We start from the raw sequence: 21,215 nt of genomic DNA, 5'->3' as shown, positions 1-21,215 counted from the left end.
TGCAGACGCGAGTCGCCAATTTGCCAATGATTTTAATTACACGTATCAATTGCACAAGGAGCAGCTTTCCGCTTCCGTTTTTGAACGTTGAGACTACCGAGACTGCCTTTGATATGTCACGCATAGTTGATTGGTACGAGAATAAATAAAGAAATAAATAAATATATCTAATACTACGTGTCTTTGTCTCGATACAACAAAATACACGTACATTTTACTGAATTACAGAAATCGAACATTTCTGCAACGTTGTGGTATCTAAAGGTAACGCGTGTCTTCGCGCAATTTTACACGTTTCCCGTGGGCAAATTTCTGATTTTGTCCTGTACGCGAAACAAATAATCATAAATAATTTGACGCGCGTCGGATCCGAAGAGTTTCGCGCGTTTCGTGCAAGGGCAAGTGGTTCGGTCGAAGAGGGTGGAAGTCGATCGGTGAAATTTCTCTCGATGCGTCTACGCGTCTGGTGTCGTAGCTGTGCCTCTGCGTTTTAACCCCCATTAGTGACCCAAAGCGTCGGTACGACTGAGGGCCAGCACTCCGTTACACGAACAACTTAATGTTATGTAAAAATAGCTGGGGTTTCCGTGCGATCGCAGACACGCCGGTTCTCCGTGTATATTAATGCGGGTCGAAAGAAGAGCGAAAACGACGAGGAAAACGCACGCCAGACGAGATCCAGTCGAACCTCGAGCAGATGCTCACCGTTGGAATATCTAAATAAATCCGCGTGTCGGCCGCCCTTAAAATCCTTGAGTCGAATAAGTAATAACGTTCGCCAACCACGGGGTTAGATTCTCTCCCCTTTTCCGTATTCCACCTTGCCCTTGCCTGCATAAGCGAGCGCGTCCGATTTCGGGAATTTAATTGGCCCGGGGGAATTCCGCTGCGTGGACTTACTTTACGAGGAAACTTTCGAGATATTTCGTGCCCCGGGAGACGAGAGAATGCATACTTTTCTTCTTCTTTTCTATCGCGAGTTTCGGAGACGGGGGGAGAGAGAGAGAGAGAGAGAGAGAGAGTAGGTACGAGCAACCGCGATGAGATATACTCTTTTCATCCTTGGCAAGATTTAATCAGTTTTGCCGTCGGACTCGCGCTAGATCTAGCCGGATTATGAAATCGTTGAAACAGGTAACCAAGTTTCGTTATTCGCTTTTTTTCCGAATCTTACGAAGTTTTGCAAGAGTTAGGAAAATGATCGAGGAACGTTGCTTGGGATTGTCGGACACGCGGTTATCAAAGTGTTTGAACTGTCTTACAATTGGATTTCAGTATCCCAATCTAGCCTGTGTTTCGATGGGCAGAAACCTTCGAGGCTTTAAGAAAATCGAACGAAGAGATTCTTTCATGTTCTACTGAAATTTGAGAAATTTTTTGACGATAGAGAAATACGATTTGCTTTGCAAATGGACGGTGTTAAATGGTCGATCGTATTTCTTACGGAAGTATTTATTAAACGTACACAATTATTTTCCTTTGTACGCTTTGTCTTTAATATCTTCTTTAATAAAAAAAAAAACTTGTAAAGTAAATGTAAAGCGGTAAAAGTTAGGAAAGTAAAAAAAGTTAGTAAAGCAGTAAAATATCTGGCCTTAATTAAAATTTGTAGAAGCAGGAAATTGTAAGATTATGTCACAAGGGACGAAAATTGACTCTATAAATGTATCTTAAGTTAAGACGAAGCGTATTCTCACTCGCTTTTCAGCGTTAAGTTGAACATGAAATTCTAAAGACTTCGTTACCTATGAAAAAAATACCTGAAATTCTACTAATTTAAATTTCTGTTGCATAAATGTAAACTGGAAGGAAGATCGCTTTAAGGTAAGGTATGATGTTGTTGATTCAGAACGGGTTTATTGCTTGATTAATCGTATCTGTTCTTAGAGAGCAATTAGGTGATAGTAATCGCCGGCTTTAAGCAGTTTTCGTACATAGATTAACACGGGCGTTGTACGCGTGTGCAAACATACGAGAGGCCGTCGGGTTCATCGCAACGACAGGACGATTTACGAGGTTTCACAGGCTCGCCTGTCGGCCAGATAGAGCGAATGTGTCAATTACGATAAAGCTCATCGGCGATCGATGTATCTGATGAAATTATTTAGACGCCCGCTGTCAAGCAACGACGCGAACCTATCCCGGTTCGCCGCGATATTACGCAGCTGAGCACTATTGTGTCGCAAATACAATTACTCCACCTATAAATGTCCACTATTGTCGTCTAGTTATTGCTTTATTTATATACGCGTTCTATAATTAAATGAAACTGCTGAGAGGGCGAAAAGAACAAATATACAGCTAAGAATCTAGAGTGGCTGATAAAAATATTTCGACTTTTACCGTAGTAAACGTTAGCAAAATTTGAGTATGGATATTACGTGCGCTGGATAAAACATTTTGTAATTTTACTAGCATCGTAATGAGACACAATCAAAAAAAAAGAAAAAAAAGAAATGAGTCATAATCGTATTGATAAAACTTGAAATCAATGTGAAAGTATATACAAAAGTTAGAAAATATTTACTATAAATACGTATTTAGGAAAAAATTAGTATACTTTAGCGAGCAACTGTATATATAAAAATACGTATATCATTTTGCAATGTTACGTATCAGTTGGGAAATATATAAATAGACTATATGTAGTCATATATTTTCTCCCATAGTTTATCAATGTACACACGTGGAAGGATAATTATAGAACGTGATAGTTGTTATTAATAAAATTTATTCTAAATATGATATCGTACAAGTGTAAAATTAAATACTATGTCGTGCACGTTATTATTGCATTAGCGTAATGTTTGATCTTCTATCTTCTTTGACTAATCCTTTCTCTTAGCGCTGTGTCATCTTCTTATCTTCGTCAAATGAAAAGAAAACTTTTTCGAGGAACTTCCTTACGGAACTTTATTATAGTATTGCGAAAGAACTTGGCAAATTTACCATATAATTGCATAATCTCTTGTAGTGCATCTTCCTTGTCGTTTGTTCTTCGAACTCCGAGTTCTTCTTTAACGTCCGTCTCTTTAACGTTTCACTTTATCTTGCAATTTATCGCTGCTAGTTCATTCTTAGTGAACTTGTCAACTTCTTCGGCTTCTCGCAACTTTCTCTTCCACCTTCACTTTTTACCTCTCGCTTTCTCCTCTCGCTCATTATCCGCATAAACATTTATCTTCTCTTCGAGCATCCTCAGCTTGTCCTCGTTTGATAAATTACAGCTGTTTGGATTATTCGACGTGTAATCCTTAACACTGCAATTTTTCCTTTCCGTCTTATCCACGTCGTTTATTTTCTTATCGATCTCGGTCAATTTTTCGTACAGCTCTTTGTCTTTCGATGATTTCCTCATATCTTCACCGAAAGCAACTTCTTCCAGTTGTTGTTCGTTTTTCATTTTCCAAGCTTGTCGCTTATTGAGCAGCAATATCTCATCTTCTAGTTGATCCTTGCCTGTTATCGGTTCTTCTTCTTCCATCAAGCCTGAGACAAAGATGCGTGTAATAAATGCAACAAAATACATTGACAAATACAATTTTCGAAATGACGATTAAAGGATCGTCGTTTCAATCGGTTCTGTTGCACCAAACGAGCAAATCAGAGCAAAGAAATCCTACACGTTTTATTAGATATTTTACTCATACGTTGACTTTTAATCTTGTTCGTCCCTTAATCCTTTAATTTTTGAACTTTGTACGTGTAAATTTCACAAGAAGAGGATTTTTAATGTTTTGAGAAAATCTTTTCTATAAAGTCGATCCTCTAATAGTTCTCGATAGTATACTTATATATTTTATTAAAATGTAGATTGTATAATACCCGATAATCAGGATGATTTTACGGATTTATGAGTTCTATCAATCTTTGCAAGGTTACCTTTGTCTTCTTCGCTAGAATCCTTTCGTTCTCGAAACTGGACGTTAGCAAGAGATTTTGATGTATCTCCTTCAATTTTAATACTCCCTTTCTGATCTTCTATGTTATATTTTTTCAAATCGTTTGTCGTCTTTTCTTTCCAAGATCGAGCACTGTACTTATGTAAAAATAAAATCAGAATAATACAAGTTATCTAACGCTTTGCTAACTATTGTACCGCGGATGTTTACGCAATTATGGTAAGTTTCATTCTTTCGACGTTGTACCTCGTTTCGTTCCTTTTTACTTTCAGCGTGCAAAATAAATGGAAATTTAATTCAAGAGAAACATATTAATTCCGGAAGTAAAAATATCTATAGCCAAATTACCAACAGATTTCAGTTTAATCTATCGAATATAAATTAATCACGATATTGAACGCGATACTAATGACAAAAGGTTGAAAGCGCAAAACTGCGCAGCGTGTCTCTCACGAATAAATCTCCATTTCATTTCTCTAATTACTCTCGTAAAACTATAGAATTGCACATGATCATCCACAATTTACCAATTACGTCTTATCGATGTGACACATACTTCTTATCATCCTTGTCTTTGAGCTTTTCCTCTTTCTTAACCACTCGTATACCGTCCGTATTCGATTCCACGTTCACCATATCCATAGAGTCGTAAATTAAAGGTTCCTCGTATCCTGAATCGAAAGAATCCCAAAAGGCTTTGCCCAGATATTCGCGTTTTTGACGCAGAGCTGCAGCTTTATGCATAGTATCCTTATGTCGCGACTGATCAATAGTACTTGCACCTTTGCGATGCCTACCGTGCTTCCTTTTCCGGTTTTTACGTTTTCTTGGCATTTTATTATGCTTTGTATGTTTATGCAGGCTCCTGGTTAGTCTTTTCCCTTTATGAGCACCGTCAATTCTGTCTAAAGCGTACAAAGGCTGTTTATAGATAGAAATAATCGACGTTGAATCGTATAATCGTCGCAAAGTTACGGGATTTACTTTCTTGAAAAAGTTGTTCGTTCGTGAGCAAGTTTGTGTTGCTCAGTTTCAAGAGGTTCGGCGCGTTCATTAAAGGCGAAAAACTATCTGGTCTCGTCGAATAACTTGCATTACTCGCGTTACTCATTCCTACTTGATACTGAGGAATGCTTTTCCCACCTTTCCCTTCTGCTATTCCATTTGCAGATTTCCCGTTTTTTTCAGCTTCCTCTTTCACTTCAATATATTCCAGCATCAAATCTAGCTGCTTCGCCTGAAATAATGGACAAACTGGCCATATAACGGTGAAAATTTCGAGTTGATAATTCCAACGTGTAAAAAGACTTTCAATCATAAAAAAACATTTTTTCCCGTAAAATCGAAACGAGACATCGCGAGTATCAACGACCACATCTTCCATATTTCTCTGAGATCTAAATAATTTCTTAAAGATAATAAACTCGACTGCGTCGAAAAAGGTGTGGTAGATTTAAGAATAGCGTAGAGTAGCGAGTCTCAGTCTTGAGACGATTCGATGCTATGTTTCGAGCCTGTGCTCCCCAGAGTTAAGAATCTAACCAGATACTCCTGAATTGATTTAATTTTCGCCTTATCGTCTTCTGCCAGACCGCTGTACTCCTTTATCAGACTTTTTATCAATCGAATCTTTGCGTACAATTCGCTAATCTCAGCTTCGAGTTGCTCGTTTGGGAAACTTTGAAAGAGGAACTTGTCCCGTGGAAAATGATCTTTATCTTGCTCGTGTATCAATGGTAACGCTGGTGGCTGAAACGAAGTTCGATCGAGAATGTTGGATGTAAACGAGCGTTTGACATGAATTATTTAACTTGTAAAGTCAGATCCGAATAGAATACGCGTTACTTGTTCTAATAAATTTGTTTGCGGATTCACTTCTAACATCCAGTCCAAGAACTCGAGCAAATCGGATGGCAGAGAAATGCAAGTCTTTCTCTGAACCTCGTCGAAGATCAGTCGATTAAGAAGCAGCATGATCTTATTCAACAACTCTTGCGTATGTTTGATCTGTCAGAGTAAAACGCATAAAGCGTTTGCAAGGTGTTAAAGGGAATTATTACAAGAATATTAGGAATCTACCTCGTCGTCATCGTTGGTCTGACGATACGATTTGTCAGCTGCCATGGTGTCTCTAGTTTTGTGTTTATGATAAAGACCTGGACCTAACGATACCTTCAGGTCCTCGTTCTTTTGTATCTGACGATTTCATGGAAATATAATAAGTAGACTGCGCGTGTCTATTGTAATAGAAAATATTGAATACCTGGTCGAAAATTTGTTCCACGATCTTTGCAGCGAGTTCACCGTGAAGAGCCGAATCCATTTGAGATTCGTCTTCCACGTTATCAGCTACCAAAAGCGTGGAGAATTTTTTCCTCTGGATATCGTTGTCCAAATTCATCGTCTAAGATATTATCGACGAGCCTTCTTTTAAATTAAATTACACGCTATGTCTTGTTATATCGTTCGTATTTTTTAAAAAATCTCACTCGATTACTTACATCTTCTTCTTTAATTCTATCGTGATGTTCCTCTCCTTCGTTATGAGCTTTCTCTTCGTCCTGTGTAACTTTGCTCTTTTTAATGTTAGTATGACGGTTTCCATTCTTTGACGTACCTTTTTTATGTTTTTTACCACGTTTTCTTGTTGTCATCTTTTTGTTCTTGCGATGTCTTCGTTCTCTGCGATTCTTATTCGATTTAGCGGCATGATCTTCCTTTTTCCTTTTTTTTAACGCTTTCCCATAACTCTTCTTCTTAACGGCATGTTCTTTTCTTTTTGAATCTGCGTTTCTAACAATGCCGCCGTAATCGTCCTCGTCATCGTCCAGATAGTCATACTCTTCGACATCCTTCGAGTTAAATAGCTCCTGATTCTCATCATCTGTGTCATCGTACGCGTTTAATAGCTGAAAATTGTCGCTCGTCTTTTCTTTGTCGCTCGAATACAGATCATAGTCGTCCATTCTCTCGGAATCGCGATTACGTCGATCCTCGTCATCGTCATACGTATCATAAAGAGTCCCAACTTCCCTTTTCGTTCTTCTATCATCTTGAAATAATTGTTGAATATCTAAAGGCGGATGGCTAACGAGGGCAACCTTGGTGGAATCTTCAGTCTTTAACGTCGTTCCATTTTCAATCGGAGCCCTATCGATGAAACCATTAACCGGACTCTTTTCATATTTCGTTGTACTAGATTCAATATATGCAAGCGTGTTCGAGTCGACGGTTTTCAAGCTTCTGCTGAGTCTGACCCTTATGTCTTTGTCGAAATCGTCGATCCATTCCAGGGGCTCGACAAAAGATTCATGCAGGTCCTTAGAGCTAACGATCGTCTGTTTCACGCGATCTATATTTTGGACGTGTTCCCATCCACGTGGAACCTGTGATTCCAGATATTTACGGTTCTCGTAAGGAGAACGCGAATCTGTGTCAATATATTGCTTCTGGCCCGTTAATGACCAGCTCACGGCATCTTTTCCTTTGGCCCCGCCGTTTCTCACTCCGCTCACCTGTGATTCAAGGTTTATAGAGCGAAAGAAAGTAAGTCGGGCCAATAATTTATTGGAAATGCTTAGATTTTACTCGTTTTTTACCTTTTGTGTTTGCCATTCACCGGTCGTTCCGATAGCGCTAGGTCCTCGTAATTTTTCCCCGGTGCTGTTACTTTGCTCCGACCCGCCTTTAAACATATCGTCTGTGCTTTTAAGAGCAAAATAATTACTGCGGGAAACGTTCGCGGCGTGGCTTTCGTGCCGGCCAGATGATACGACTGGGTACGTTCTTTCGCCAATTTCGGATTTCCCTGATCCAGTGTAAACGAGCAAAAGAGGCGATAAGTTGGGGCTGGAAACTGAACGGCAAAATCGAACACAATCGACGTGAGTCGCGCCGATTCCATGCGATGAAATTTGATTCAGCAACGTTTACCGAGTGTTTTAGTTGGATCATCGTGAACTTGCGGAGGCTCGACTTGATCTTTAAACGGTTCGCCCGCTACTCTATCGATGGGATCTACTTTGTCGTAAGATTCCTGATACGTCCTCTGATCTCCCTTTATTCGAGGTTTTACTTTTGTCTCGTCCTCGTTCCAGTCGTATATTTTTTTTAACTCTTCGTACAGTGGTTCCACGTTGTCAGGCGCTATTTCTTTTCTAGCGGACACGAGAGTAAAATATTTATAACGGAGAATACTGTACAGAACGAATACTGTAACGAAGCGTTCAGACGACTAAAATCAAAGCTAAACGATACCGAGACGAAGAAATTTCTAGGGCCAATTAGGATAGCATACTTTTCATCCAGATATTGGATATCATCGCAGAAGTCGTCGATTGCCCCGGGATCCGAATTTGTATCCACTTTGAGAATATACTTTGCCGGATTTAGCATCATCTCGTTATTCGTGTCAGCGTCTAAAAACTTGTCTTCGTTTCCCTCCACCGGTTCGTTTAACCTATCCACATACTAAGTTCACTACTTGAGCTTAAAAGTTTCTCGCGCAGCTATACACCAATATCACGATCACGCAGGTCAGTGTCATTTATTTGATAGATTGTACTATTTTTCGTTCGAGAATTTACCGCTGACCTCTCGCGACTAATGCTGTTCACGTTGTCTTCACCTTGATCCCAGTCGTTGGTTGCTGGAGGATCCTTCCTGTTTCCCGAATTTAGCTTTCGTCGATGTCGTCGCCGCTGATTTCTTCGTTACGTTCCTTTCTATTCCAGCCGGATTAAGGAATTGCTCTACCGGCACCCTGTTCCCCGATTTTTCCTTCTGTTTTATCTCCTTCCGTATCGCCTCGTCTTGCTCGTTCTTGATTTCCGTCATAGGTGGTTTACATTTTTCGCTGCTCTCGCCGTCTACGACTACGACATGACGAAAAGAGGCATGAGCTCTCGCGTGATTCGTCTGCGACTATGGCTACAGCGAATGCGTGCTCTGTGACGAATAAAACGTCTGAAATGTATGTAGGTAAACGCTACGTAAAAATCTGTTATTAGATACTCAGCTTGCATCTCTTTGTATTGATAAAAATACAACAAATATATTATACAAAAGAGATATCTGTGAGATTTACATATATTTGATATTAAAATCGTATAAAGAGAGTGCAGTTTGCTATATAAAACTCCTGACAACATATTCAATTTAAAAATTGTCCCTCCGTGAACATGAAAAGTTCGATTTACTATATTCTCCTGTGTTTAATTGCTGCGACATATTCGTCAAAACACACATTCACCTTAACTCATAGCCTAACCCGGTGATATCGAATCGATGATTTGAGTGGATTATTGGAAATCTGGCGAAACTTTACTACATAAGATTTTAGCAGTTTTGTCGTTAGTTTTTCGATGGGGAAGTGCACGCGTGATTACCAGGTCCCGCGTCGGATTCGATGGCGCTCTTGTCTTGATAATTGTTTTTACTTCGCTGTTGCTCGCTTGTCGGTGACAACGATTCGTGATCCTGCTGCTCGAGGTTGCTATCGTAATCGTAGTATTCGATTACACTTGGATTACGTCTTTTTCTCTGGCGAGGTTTTTTCTTTTTGTCGATTTTCTCTTTAATCAACAGATTCACTTTATCTTTCTTTTTGTCGCTGTACGCGGCTCGTTCTTTCCTTCGTGTTGCTGCATCGTTTTTCTCTGAAAATAATTCACAAACGTTTAATTCCTGTTTTTCTTCCTCTACTATCAATTTCCTTTTCGTTTAAACAGCGTTTACGTTAGATACTTCTCGGTCAACCGAGTCGATCCACGTTCAATGATTTGGCTCGTTACAGGAGGTTGTACAAATATTACGGAAAAATCGTAATCAAATTAACGTACGTGTTATTTCGTCGTATAAATAGATTTTAAAGTAGTTTATAGTTTATCAATTTTTTCAAACTTTATTTGAAACTTGACAATTATAGAAACTAAGCGAAAAAATAAATATACGTGACGACAAAAGTACGAAACAAAAGCTCGACAACAGTTTTACCTGCAGCAGCCTGATGTTGATTTTCCTCTTCCTCTTTGTCGCTGTAATTCACATCGGCATCTTCGACATCGTCGTTAGAGTACTCCATATACTGCAATATTCGTCTCTGACCATATTTATCATTCATTATCCTATCATCCATTCCATTGGTCATTATGAATATTTCTCTATATTTCTTATTTTTTCCTTCTTCATTCTCTCCGTTCGGCTCTGCCTCCTTATTAGATCCCTGAACGGAGTCTCCCTTCTCTTTATTATCGTTAAACCGCCCCTCTGCGTTCGTAAATTTATCCTTTCCGCCTAGGTCATTACATTTCTCAGCTGCACCGTGATCGACGTTCATAGCCATCTGATTACGAGCTGCCTCTCCGAACCAGTTTCGAGTTCCTTCTTCATTGACGCCGCTTTGTTCCGATCCTTTGTCGAGGTCTGCAGAGTTCTCAAGTCGTTTCTCATCCACGTTCCTTTCTTTCATCGTGTTCGTAGACGCGGGCGTGTCTTCGTATGGCACTTCCTTAAGTTTATTCTTCCGAAAATCAAGCACCACGCTACCAACCGGAACTTCGTCGTTTCTCGGCTCTGCATCTCGTTTATTCGCACCTTCGACAGGCTTATCGACCTGTGACTCGTGTAACTTCATGTTGTAAAGCATCGAAACTGATTTTCCACCTGGCTGCTCGTTCTCCACGATCGTCTTCTTCTTCACGTCAACTATATTCAACACAAACGGCGATTGACCACCGTTCGGTAATTTTTTATCGCCATCCGCGTTACTGAACTCGATCAGATTCTTGTTTTCTGACTTGACCAGGATATTAATATTTCCTGAATCTTTGGCAGATCTCTTCACCTGCGGAGACAATTCTTCGTGCTCGCCGTCGGTTTCTTCGACTTCTTTTCTTCGTTCGTTGTTTTCGCGCAAATGCCTCTGAGGTTCAAAGACTTTGATCACCTGTTCTCCCTTGCTCGAGCCGACATTTTCTTGATTCGAGGTTTCGGTAGACGAAGCAGCCTGCAGTTCATTCGACGTGGATTCGAAGGTTTGCAAAGAATTTCCCTCGGGACTTTCACCCTTTTCTTTGTTCTTCATCAACTTGTTTTCCATCGCGTTCTGATTTTCCCGCGATAGATCCGATTGTTCGCAATTTCCGCCTGTTTCCGTGTTTTTACTCTCATCCGTGGCCGCCTTTGAGACGTCGGAAGCCGCGGTATCTGCCGGATTATTCGTTAATTCGCTCTCACGTTCGAAAGCGTTCCTTGCTTGCAAATCATTCGACAAAGATTCTATTTTACCGGAAGCATCCGCGACGCCGCAGCCAGATGTCTTTGATATTTTTATGGAATTTTTCTCATCAGCTGCCGACTTGTTTCCATCCTGAGCTTCGTTTAAATGACGTTTCTCATCTGACGGCGTTCCTTTGCTACGTCTTTTACGGTCATGAAGCTCTTTTAGCGTGTCCTCTTCAAGGTACGGGTCCCCAAACCCCGCTCTATGAAAGAGTTTCGGGTTACCATCGTCGTTATTAACTCCAGTCCTCTTCGTTCTCCACACTTTCAGATGAGCATTCTTCTCATCAAGATCCTCGGTGCTTGGCTCACGCTTTTTTAAATTCAACCTTTCTGCTCCTAGACTTTCCCACCAGCCGAAGTTTCCTGAAAAGATGCAACATTTCAAGCTAACTTTCTTTTTACCTGCTTCTCAAGCACGTGTTTATTAAATTAAAACGCGTTTTTATACTTTCGTCGTCGTTTTCACTTTTTTGGTAGTTGTTTCTTCCACCAGCAGTTCGCTTCTTCTGTTCCTGCTTGTTGCTCTGCTTTTCTTTAACACTCCAAGTATCCAAATTTTTGGAATTCTCGCGCCGTTTTTTGTCAGTTTCGTTCAGGCTTTTTTTCAGTTCTAATATCGTTTCTCTGAGAGATTCCAGCGACGTCGCCTCGTTCTCCTTCGTTTCGGCTCGTTGATTTCTCACGATCAACGCGCTACCCGCCTCTGTGTTTGCTTCTTTGTCACCGTCCAAAGAATCTATTCAATTTTTTATCGTTTCAGGTGTTTGAAGTCAAAATCGTTAGTAGATCGTCCTGAAAATTGTCCTAGCTTCTGCCGTCTCTCATTTTAATCAGTTGGCTATTTTTCGTCACGAAGAAATGACAATGTTTTGTACTATGACGAGCTCTGTCAGTAATAAAATTAAAAAACAAAACCAGTATACTCGTCATCGCTTACTTTTTGCGACACATTTTAGGTACACACTTTTCAAAGAGATCGCAACTTGGTTACAACTTAAAGTTACACATTTTCGTTTAAAACAGTGACTGGTTGACTTTTAGCCGATGAGCAAATTTTAAATAAAAACGTTACAACTCTACATTCAAATTCACATTCGCGTTCTCTCGACTTGAACGTCTTAAACCCGTGGAACCTTTCAGGATAACCAAATACATGGAAATTAGATCGTACTAAGTCTGTTTTTTTGACTGGCGTCGTAATCGTGGATCCATCGATCCTCAAATTTATCCTTTTCGTTTCCGGAGTTTTTGTACGAGTTCAGCCAGTCGCTCAGAGAACAAAGATCCTTCGTCTTGGACCAATTTTTCCGAATCTGATTGTCTATCGTTTCTTTGTCATAGGCGGGAGAAAGATGAACCTCTTTTCTTTTCTTTCTACAAGAATCGTGCAGATGCTTCTAATACAGGACCGTTCATATTCACGAGGAGACCCCGGTGACTGATACACACCGATTTTCACGAAACTTCGCGCAAACGTTCGTCTTTTACTTTAAGGGAGAAATCAACCCTTTTATCCGATCTATTTAGCGGGTTCTTCTATGTAAACGCTTATAAATCGACAAAAGATATCAGAAGTGGTCGAAATAAAAATTGCTCTGTGTCTCGAGGTCTACGAGTCTGCGAGAAAATTTCGTCGAAGAAATCAGCTTCTTAAGAAAATTACGTAAGAAAGTGATATTTTCAAAAAATTGTTCATTCGGATTTATAACTCTCAAGACATGGCATGATTTTTATCATTCACCGGGTTCTCCTTGTTAGAATATTTTAATAACAGAAATACGATACCCCTTTTCGTACGCATCCACGTCATCGAGATCGACGTTCCTCTTGAACGTCATGTCATTGCCAAAGCGCAATCTCTGGGAAAATTCTAGAGGATTTTCATCTCTGTACGTATTTCTATTCAACTGCCGTGTAGTTTCGTAGCTCTCGCTAGAGCCTCTTTTCTCGCGTAACTTATTAACATTTCGACTGTTCCTTCACAGACGTTTAATTCATTATTCGTGAGGTATTAAATATCGGTTAGTGATTTTCATTAGTCACAACTCACTTCCTCCAATCCTTCTCGCGATCAACATCACGCAGTGCTTGATCTATCCACTTTAAATCGGTTTGAGCCTTCAGAACATCTTGTAGGAACTTATTTAATGCTGGACTGTTCTCGTCTATGGATTTAGCCGACTCTTCGTCTCGCTGACCCTCGCTAGATTTCGCCTGCGTGATCGATTATAGTATAGGAAAAATCTGCATAAGAGTAGACCAGGATCGATTCTTATTTTTTATTCTATTAAGATAGCGCAGTGTCGAAGCGTCGACAGAAATTTGTCACAAGATACTGTTCTTATTTTCGGCTATTTACCAATGTTTTTCAAAACATGCGATAGAAAAGCGAGGAAAACCCGTATACGGTAAAACCTACACATGCTGAACTCCACTATAAGTAAACTACTCGTTCTGCGATAGCAAACGAAAGAAAGAAAGAAGAATTGTCGATAAAAAGGGAACAAGCAAATAAACTTGAAAAAGAATGATAGTGCATGAACGTAGGCGTGAGCTCGTTGAATTGGCCCCGTGTTCCTAGCAGTATTTCTATCATACCATTATCCCGACTATACCACCGTTAAGAGCTAGTGCGTTAAGCTTTATTTAACGTCGACGAAAGCGACGTTCTACGTTCTACCCGCTGTGGTCTCTCGCGGTGGCGTGTCTTGTCGCTGACAATTCTCCTCCTATAATAATACCGGGTGCTCTTTCCGTTACGCATCGTACGACTCTCGTCCTTTTGCCAGCGCGTGCGAGACGCAGCCAAGACAATGGGATTCTACGTGGAGAAACGTGCGCGGGGCCGCGGATACGGGCACGGTGTTATTAAAAATTCACTCCCTCTAGCGGCTGAAGTGGCCTCTGGCAATCTGCATCTCATTCCCGGCGGGCCCTTGTGCCAGCCAGCCATCAGGTGGCTGCCAGCACGCGGAAAAAGGGGTGGAAAGCTCGGCCGTGGAAACGCTAGGGGTTTGCCGTCACCCTGTGCTGTCCTACCAGAGCCGGAGTTGGCCCTTTTCGTACAACGCTACGACCGTCGCCTCGACGCCGAACAAAAAAGTCTTACACTCAATTACGCGCGGCATTTAACTAAATAAACACTCGCCATCTTCCTCTTTCAGTTCCCTCCGCGACCGAGCTCGACGTCTGCGGCTGCTATGCTCAACCTCTGTCCGTTTTTTCCACTCTTCGTTTCTCACCATGTTTTTCTCTTTTTCTCGTTACTCCTATGTTCCTGCGGACCTTAATGAAGTCCCGTTTTAATATACTTTGCCCCACGCCTTCGTTTTTCTTTTTTCTTCTTTTCTTTCTTTTGTCAGAAACGACTGTTTGCCCGTGGAACGTCACAGAAATTTCGTTGTTGTTCTCGTTCGCTGAAATCCTCTCCGGTATCTTTAATCATTCTCGTCGCGGTCTCCAAATGAAACAGGATACTTCCCTATGATCACTTGTTGAACGTTATGGAGATCCCTCCCTTCCATTTGCAACCTACCGGGATTACGCGTTTCTGTTATCGGTTTCGTCCCGTGCACCGTGAAACTGAGCTTTAACGTTCGGCCGCGATTGCTTGAAACTTGTTGAAACTCCTGGACTTTGGATTTCGATGTAGATAGATATTTCACTACCATTGCTTTCTTAGTTGCACGCGAGTCTCTCGGAAATTAGACTGGTCAGTGTCGTTTTCTATCGATTTCTCAATCTCATTGCTCGAGCAGGTGTGTAGGGCCATTGATATTCAATTAAAAAAAAAAACAGGTGATTCGTTCTTGAATATGATTAAATGTTAATTGAATTTTGTTCCACTCGAACTAAATGGATCGTACGTAATTCGATAAAATAATGTAAAAAAAAAAGTGTTGTGCATTTATTATTTCCACTTAAAACGAAAGAAACTTTTGGAACAGCCGGAATATATTAAAAACTGACAGTGTCTGTATAGTATACAAGATAATTATTCTGGGCAAATTTTACGATTGAATCGTAAAATATTAACGTACAGTCAACTCAGACAACTTGTTCTTAATTTACCTTTCATTTCGAGCCACAAAATCCAGCTTCGATTTTACCGTAACATTTAGGTCGCGGCGTTGTATTTTAACGAAAGTCTAGGCCAGCGTGTCTTCTCTTCTGAGAGACGTACTAACGATATCTAGATCGTTTGCCGAGCGACGTTCCTCTCGCAAGCTCTCCATCAATCGCGTTCCGTGGAGGGCGGCAGAGGAGCCAAAAGTACGGCGAGCATAATCAATCACGAGACGTTTTCGGCCTGGATACGCGGGCTGGAGGGCTGTAGACAGTTCGCATAGTTCCGAAACGGAAACGGTAATATCGCTGGCCCGGGGCGACCACCCCTTTGTCATTTTGTCATCCGGCGTAAGGACGAATCGGCCATGGAGGGAACAGGAGAGACAGAGCAGAGACGCGAGAAGACAAAGCAAGACGGCCAGTGTGTTTTCCACGAAAAGAAATTAATGCTTGAGATATTAAAACGCGTCCGAAAGGAAACGCCTGTCGTCCAGAGTTTGCCACGTCGACCGCGTTCTGCTATGCTATCAGCAGCAGACACTCGTCCTTTCGGTTATCCATCGCTGGACACGGATCTTTCCTTTCGCTCTTTAAGAATCTATCCCTGTTGTCTTCGGCAGCAGGTCGAGATCGCACCACGAATTTACTTACTTAGTCGCTCCACCGGAGAATCAGCCGATTCGCTTACCTTCGAATCCTTGTTCTCGTCGTCGACAATGGAAACTTTCGATTGCTCCGTGTTCTTCGAGAATCCTGGGCTCACGCTCGATCTCCTCAAGTACGTGTTCCCGTGTTCGTTCTTTTGAGCTTCGACTGGTACGTGGATCGGCAGGATGACGGCCAAGATGACGTAAATTAAGAGCCACGGTCGTCGACGATTATCCAGCGGGCAAACCGTGAACACGATCGTCCTCATTGTTCTACCTGCGATTAGATGTACAATGTAGAATTTCGCTCGCGTTAAAGTCACACGCGTCTCATTGCAATGTTAATTTCTCAAAATGTTTCATATAAAACGTACAAAACGTTCGAACGCTTTTACAAGCCACTCTAACAAAGTATGAGATATCCAAAGTATAATAATCGTAATTAACCGCGATAATTAACCGAGAGTTAACAGTTTTGCCTCGCTTGCAGTTTGCATTCTATCGCAGTTTGTTCTCGTTTCGCGGATATAATTCAATTTCGTCAGAATCGGCGGGCCGACGCTTAACGAATTCGTGCACGCGTACGACAGACTGGAAGTGCATAACGGCCTATTAAGAGCCGATCCGAGAAAGTCGTTAATTCCACGGTGCACATAACTTTGCTGTCACAATTTGCATTTCGGCCGTTCTTTCTTTAGGCACACGGGGGAAATTAAAAACGTCGGATCGTAAAGCCTCGAAAAGAAGTAAAATATCACCGGTCCCGCGCTGGCTGAATCGTAATCAACCGACTTTTCGCTTAAGAGAAAAACGCCAGTTCGTTGCGTTCGACTTTTCGGCTGGCGGTTGAAAAGCTCGTGGCAAAGCTTTGGAAAGCAGGACAGAGGTTCGATAAGGGAAACGTAGAGGAAGGTTTCGGGCCGTATCGTTTGGCCAGAACGCTTGCTTTCAATCCTGGAATTAATATCCAACAGGGTCGCAGTTAATTTTACAAGGATAATTTCCAGAGAGTCTGACGGAAAGTCGTTGCCATTCGAGTTGGGTGGTTACTAAATTAACGTTGTATGGAGGCTGGCCGAGGTACGTGCGAGGAAAGGCCGGCCACGCCGCAAAATGTGAGACAAGACAAAGGAAAATAGGGCAAGTAATTAGAAACGAACGAAGCTATTTCACAGCGAAGAGGGCTGTACAGTTATTCGGACCAGAAGATTTTCAATGGGAATAATTCTGGCGATGATTCCTCCCCATTTTGCATCACTGAATTTCACCACCGGACTGGATATCGCCAATCTGTCGCTTTCAATATTCGAATCGCGAAATCTCTCTCTTTAATATTTCCGCTATGACATTAGCCATTCGTTACGTTTCATCTTCTGCGGACTAAATTGACAACTTTTATCAATTACGTTTTACGAAATTAAAAACGAAAATTCCTTTGACCTTACGGCTACATTTTCATAAATCGTACAGATTCCGACAGATGATAAAGCTACATATGGTAAATGCAGGTAGTATATTTCTTATTTTTTTCGCTGTTACATTAACGATATCTCGTGATATACTAGTCTGACCATTGTACGTAAAGTTGAAGATTTCTACATCTCAAGCTCGATTGAAACCCCTGAAATCGCTGGTTGACGATGGTCGTGTTTCGCGAAATTCTCGTCTCGTCTGTCGACGATAATTCTACGTGGAAAAGGGTTAAAAAATCTCCGTAAGACGAGTGTAAATCGTAACGATCGATTTAAACGTTTCGATGACGCGGTTCGTAGTCTCTTGGGGCTAATTACAGGAAGAGATTCGGTGGCTTCGTCCCCCTGTTATCAGCGCGAAAACAGGGAGCACGGTGAATTTCCTGCCGATGAAAACGCAAAGAATGAAGAGTTAAGCGATCGTTTCTTTCTCGGCCGATCGTTCGAACGAGAATAAAGAGGGAGTCGGAACCGTAAAAGATTTTTGTTCGGTTCGAGGAAAGCTACTCCTCTCTTTATTGTCTCTCCCTTTCTCTCAATCTTCTCCCGTTCCACGTCCACACGTTCCTTCCACCCTTTTTTGCTCAGACAAAAGTTTTGCATGCCGCGAGCAAGTAAGCAAGCGGGCAAGTCGCAGGATCGAGAAAGGGCCGGATATTTTTGTCGTTTCAACGAAAAAAATCGCAAATAAAAGAGCGAAGGCACCAAAAAGGAAAAGAAAAAAAAACGAAAAAGAAAGAAGCTGCAAAGGGAAGTGTACCAGGGGGCTGTTCAGCGGATAGAGAAGGGATGCCATCCGACATAATGTACCGCGTAAGAGCCATTAGGTTATTAAAAACAGTGCTGGCTAAACACGAGTAACAAACCGGCTGGTGGCCACCGAGGGATGCGACAAAGGCGAAAAATTAGCCTTGATAACTTGCCGTTTCGATGCAAAGCAAAGAAGAAGCTACGGTTTGGTAGGCTCTCTGATTCGCAGGCGGGTAGAAAAGATCAGCAGAATCAGAGAACAAGGAGTAATCTCGACTACCTTGGCCGTACGTTCATGGCGAGAATTGATTCTCCCGTAAAATGCTTTCGCTTTCATTTCGCCAGGTTTGTTAGTCATTCGCAATCTCTCTCTCTCTCTCTCTCATTCTCTTTCTCTCTCTGTCTCTATTTGCCAAGATCTCGTTTACGAGAGCAGTCGCGCCAGGTTTAAGGAGTTGTTTCCAGTTGCGACTATTAATTTCGGCTCACGAATGTTACGCGTCTTAATTAGAAAACGAAATTTTGTAATTCTATTGGTAGAGCGAGAATGTCGGATCGTAGTCGGAGAGGTAGAGATAGTCGAAGATTTAGCCGATAACAATACGATTACCTGGTGCTGCTTTTATCGCTAGGATCTTCGAACGAGCAACCTCGTTCCGAAATACGTAGAAACGCGTACGTCATCGGTGATAATGTTGGCGGGATCGATTTACGTCACGATGTGCCAGACAAATCATGTACGTTGACGTTTCGCATAACAAATTCCAGTTGCACGCCGACTGTTTCGCCTCGAGCAATCGATACTTCGTTTCTATCGTACTTCGATTCTTGCGCTCGCTGCTCCTCGGTTTATCAATGCGCGAAAGCGTGTCAACGTTAACGCCACAGCTCATAAATAGATGGCGGATATTTATGCGTTGCTTTTGTGAAGATAATTTAAAAAAAGGATGGAATCCTGATAGAGACTTGTTTTCCCTACAAAATTATATAACGTGCACCATACTTTGCATATCTTTTATGAGTTTTCGCCGTTGAAACTAGCAAGTATTGCTTTTGGACATTGGTTTATCATTATTAATGGATGATTTTTAGTAATATCGAAGGCAAATCTTTGCAAGAACGTTGCCGGCTTGCAATTTATTCCAGTGGCGAGAAATACGTTGAAGCGTACTGCGCGCTCACGATCCAACGAATAATGACTGGTTGAAATTCAGTTTATTTCAGCATATGGACGTAAACGAAACTTCTTACGAGTTAGAATGGGAAGAACGAGGAGCAAGCGAGATGGTAGCGAACGAAGTTAGTCGAGAATTTCGTTACGAGGCTCGCAGCCCTCGCGACCAAATATTCAAACCCAAGGCGCCTACTATAAACGCATAAAATAGCGTATAAGTCTCTATATTAGTTTCCCCGTACGCCATAGATGAACGAGTATATAACGAAATGTACACATTTTAAGCAATTTCCTGGAGGTCGTATTTAACGCTTGGACTTAGCCAAATCGTTCGAAACACGTTCCGCCGATTTTCTTTCCTACGACTATTCTCATCTCTCGAGTCATACGAAAGTATTTGAACAATTACAGAAACTTTTCGTAAGCGCATTTATCGATATGACCACGACGCTTGTGTCTCGTTACGGTGCTAATGAAATCTCAACGTATCTCTTGTATTAGGTTGTCCGAAAAGCTTCTTTCGTTTTACGGGGAAATAATAGACGCACAACGGTTTTTCTTTTATATTATTTTTAGATCATTTTGTTCTGTTGTTGAGATAAACACCGCGACATTTCACGTTTGCATAAAGGTGCACTGTTGTAAAAAAACACGTTTGCGAAAGAAAGACACTTTTCAGACAACCTAACATCAGACATACGATATATCCACGAGAATTTTCTATAGTTACATACACATTAAAGAATTACTGTAAATTCCAGGATACGTAGGAACGTATAAAAGCGATTCGAAAGATTGCGTTATTATCGCATGATTGTTTTTGGAAAGGCTGGTGATCGGGACATTTAGCGTTTCATCAACCCGTTCCAACTCATTTCTGCGCTTCGTTTCCGAACAAACGGGCATCGTACCGGTATTTTTGAGGAAGAAAAGTCAGAATGATGATGCCGAGCGGAATGATCACGCGATCTCTGTCTCTCTCTCTCTCTCTCTCTCCGGTCCCGTCTTTTCCGCTCTGATTGATTGCGTATACACGCGTGGCGGCTCGCTTTTGCTCAGGTTAACGCAAATGCAAAGGGAACAAACAAACGGGGAATACAAATCTAGAGTGAAATGAACAATGCCTGGGAGAGTTACTGCCTCCTAATTGAAACCAACCCCCGGTACACCCTTCGTTTCCTCTTTCCCCATTCCCTTTCTCTCTTTCGCCCGGATACACGCTGTCCCGTTTCCTCGTGTTCTATGTCGTTCTAATCCTCCTTTTCTCTCTCGTGCACATTCCTGTTTCTCCTGCCCTCTTTCCACTCTCTCTCTCTCTCTCTCTCTCTCTCTCTCTCTCTCTCTCTCTCTCTCTCTCTCTCTCTCTCTCTCTCTCTTTTACCGTGCACCGCCTAATCGTCTCGTACAGATGCGTGCCGCGCTTTCTCTCTATCCGAGCATAAAGCGTATAGTTTACGACAAAAGTTCGGGCTCGAGTTTAACAAAACGACCGTTGGCCCGTTGGAAAACGCGAGCCGGTGTTTACATGCGTGGAATGAACAAGTATCGATCTACCGTTCTATAGATGCACGAAGGTGCACTGCGCACCAAACAAAGAAATCAAAGTAACGCATTATTTCCTGGCATTTCCGGCATAAATGCGTCGTCTACCGTGCGTTCGGACAAAAAACGAATCCACCCACGTTCGTAAGCTGCATCCTGTGCCTTTCGATCGTCATCGCGTCGCTCACGTCGAACATCATCGATAACGTTCGCCTCGTTATCTGCCTTGACAAAGAGTATCATCCTCGGCTCCGTCCCCTTTTCATCACTTCGATCGTCCTCGAAACCATTTTGTCAATAATACGTTACCCAGTAAACTGCAGACTTATCCGCCGTGATTCCATTTCTCGGAGCCATTTATACGCGAACTCGGTCA

The 21,215-nt window shown here is 41.7% G+C and overlaps 2 protein-coding genes and 2 pseudogenes across 2 annotated transcripts; all 4 read right to left on the bottom strand.

Annotated features, from left to right (window-relative positions):
• Window positions 1–2,764: 2,764 nt before the first annotated feature.
• Window positions 2,765–4,736, bottom strand: LOC117216429 (DNA topoisomerase 1-like). Its single transcript, XM_033463128.1, has 3 exons — window positions 4,459–4,736; window positions 3,883–4,034; window positions 2,765–3,489 (listed from the first exon to the last, which is right to left on the bottom strand). Exons 1-3 carry the CDS (start codon window positions 4,734–4,736, stop codon window positions 3,128–3,130), a joined length of 792 nt encoding a protein of 263 aa, XP_033319019.1. The 3' UTR covers window positions 2,765–3,127.
• Window positions 4,737–4,795: 59 nt separating this feature from the next.
• Window positions 4,796–6,303, bottom strand: LOC117216428 (annotated as a pseudogene).
• A 174-nt stretch (window positions 6,304–6,477) lies between these two features.
• On the bottom strand, window positions 6,478–8,750 carry LOC117216534 (annotated as a pseudogene).
• A 330-nt stretch (window positions 8,751–9,080) lies between these two features.
• LOC117216427 (putative WEB family protein At1g65010, chloroplastic) lies at window positions 9,081–14,431 on the bottom strand. The gene is made up of 6 exons (XM_033463127.1): window positions 14,396–14,431; window positions 13,237–13,400; window positions 12,972–13,163; window positions 11,635–11,927; window positions 9,897–11,549; window positions 9,081–9,559 (listed from the first exon to the last, which is right to left on the bottom strand). Exons 1-6 carry the CDS (start codon window positions 14,429–14,431, stop codon window positions 9,255–9,257), a joined length of 2,643 nt encoding a protein of 880 aa, XP_033319018.1. The 3' UTR covers window positions 9,081–9,254.
• Between the last annotated feature and the right edge of the window lie 6,784 nt (window positions 14,432–21,215).

The sequence above is a fragment of the Bombus bifarius genome, unplaced genomic scaffold (assembly GCF_011952205.1).
Source record: "Bombus bifarius isolate JDL3187 unplaced genomic scaffold, Bbif_JDL3187 scf7180000010271, whole genome shotgun sequence".
NCBI classification, from domain to species: Eukaryota; Metazoa; Arthropoda; class Insecta; order Hymenoptera; family Apidae; genus Bombus; species Bombus bifarius.
The sequence above is the reverse complement of the archived record's forward strand: the minus strand, read 5'-3'. Positions and strand labels throughout refer to the sequence as shown.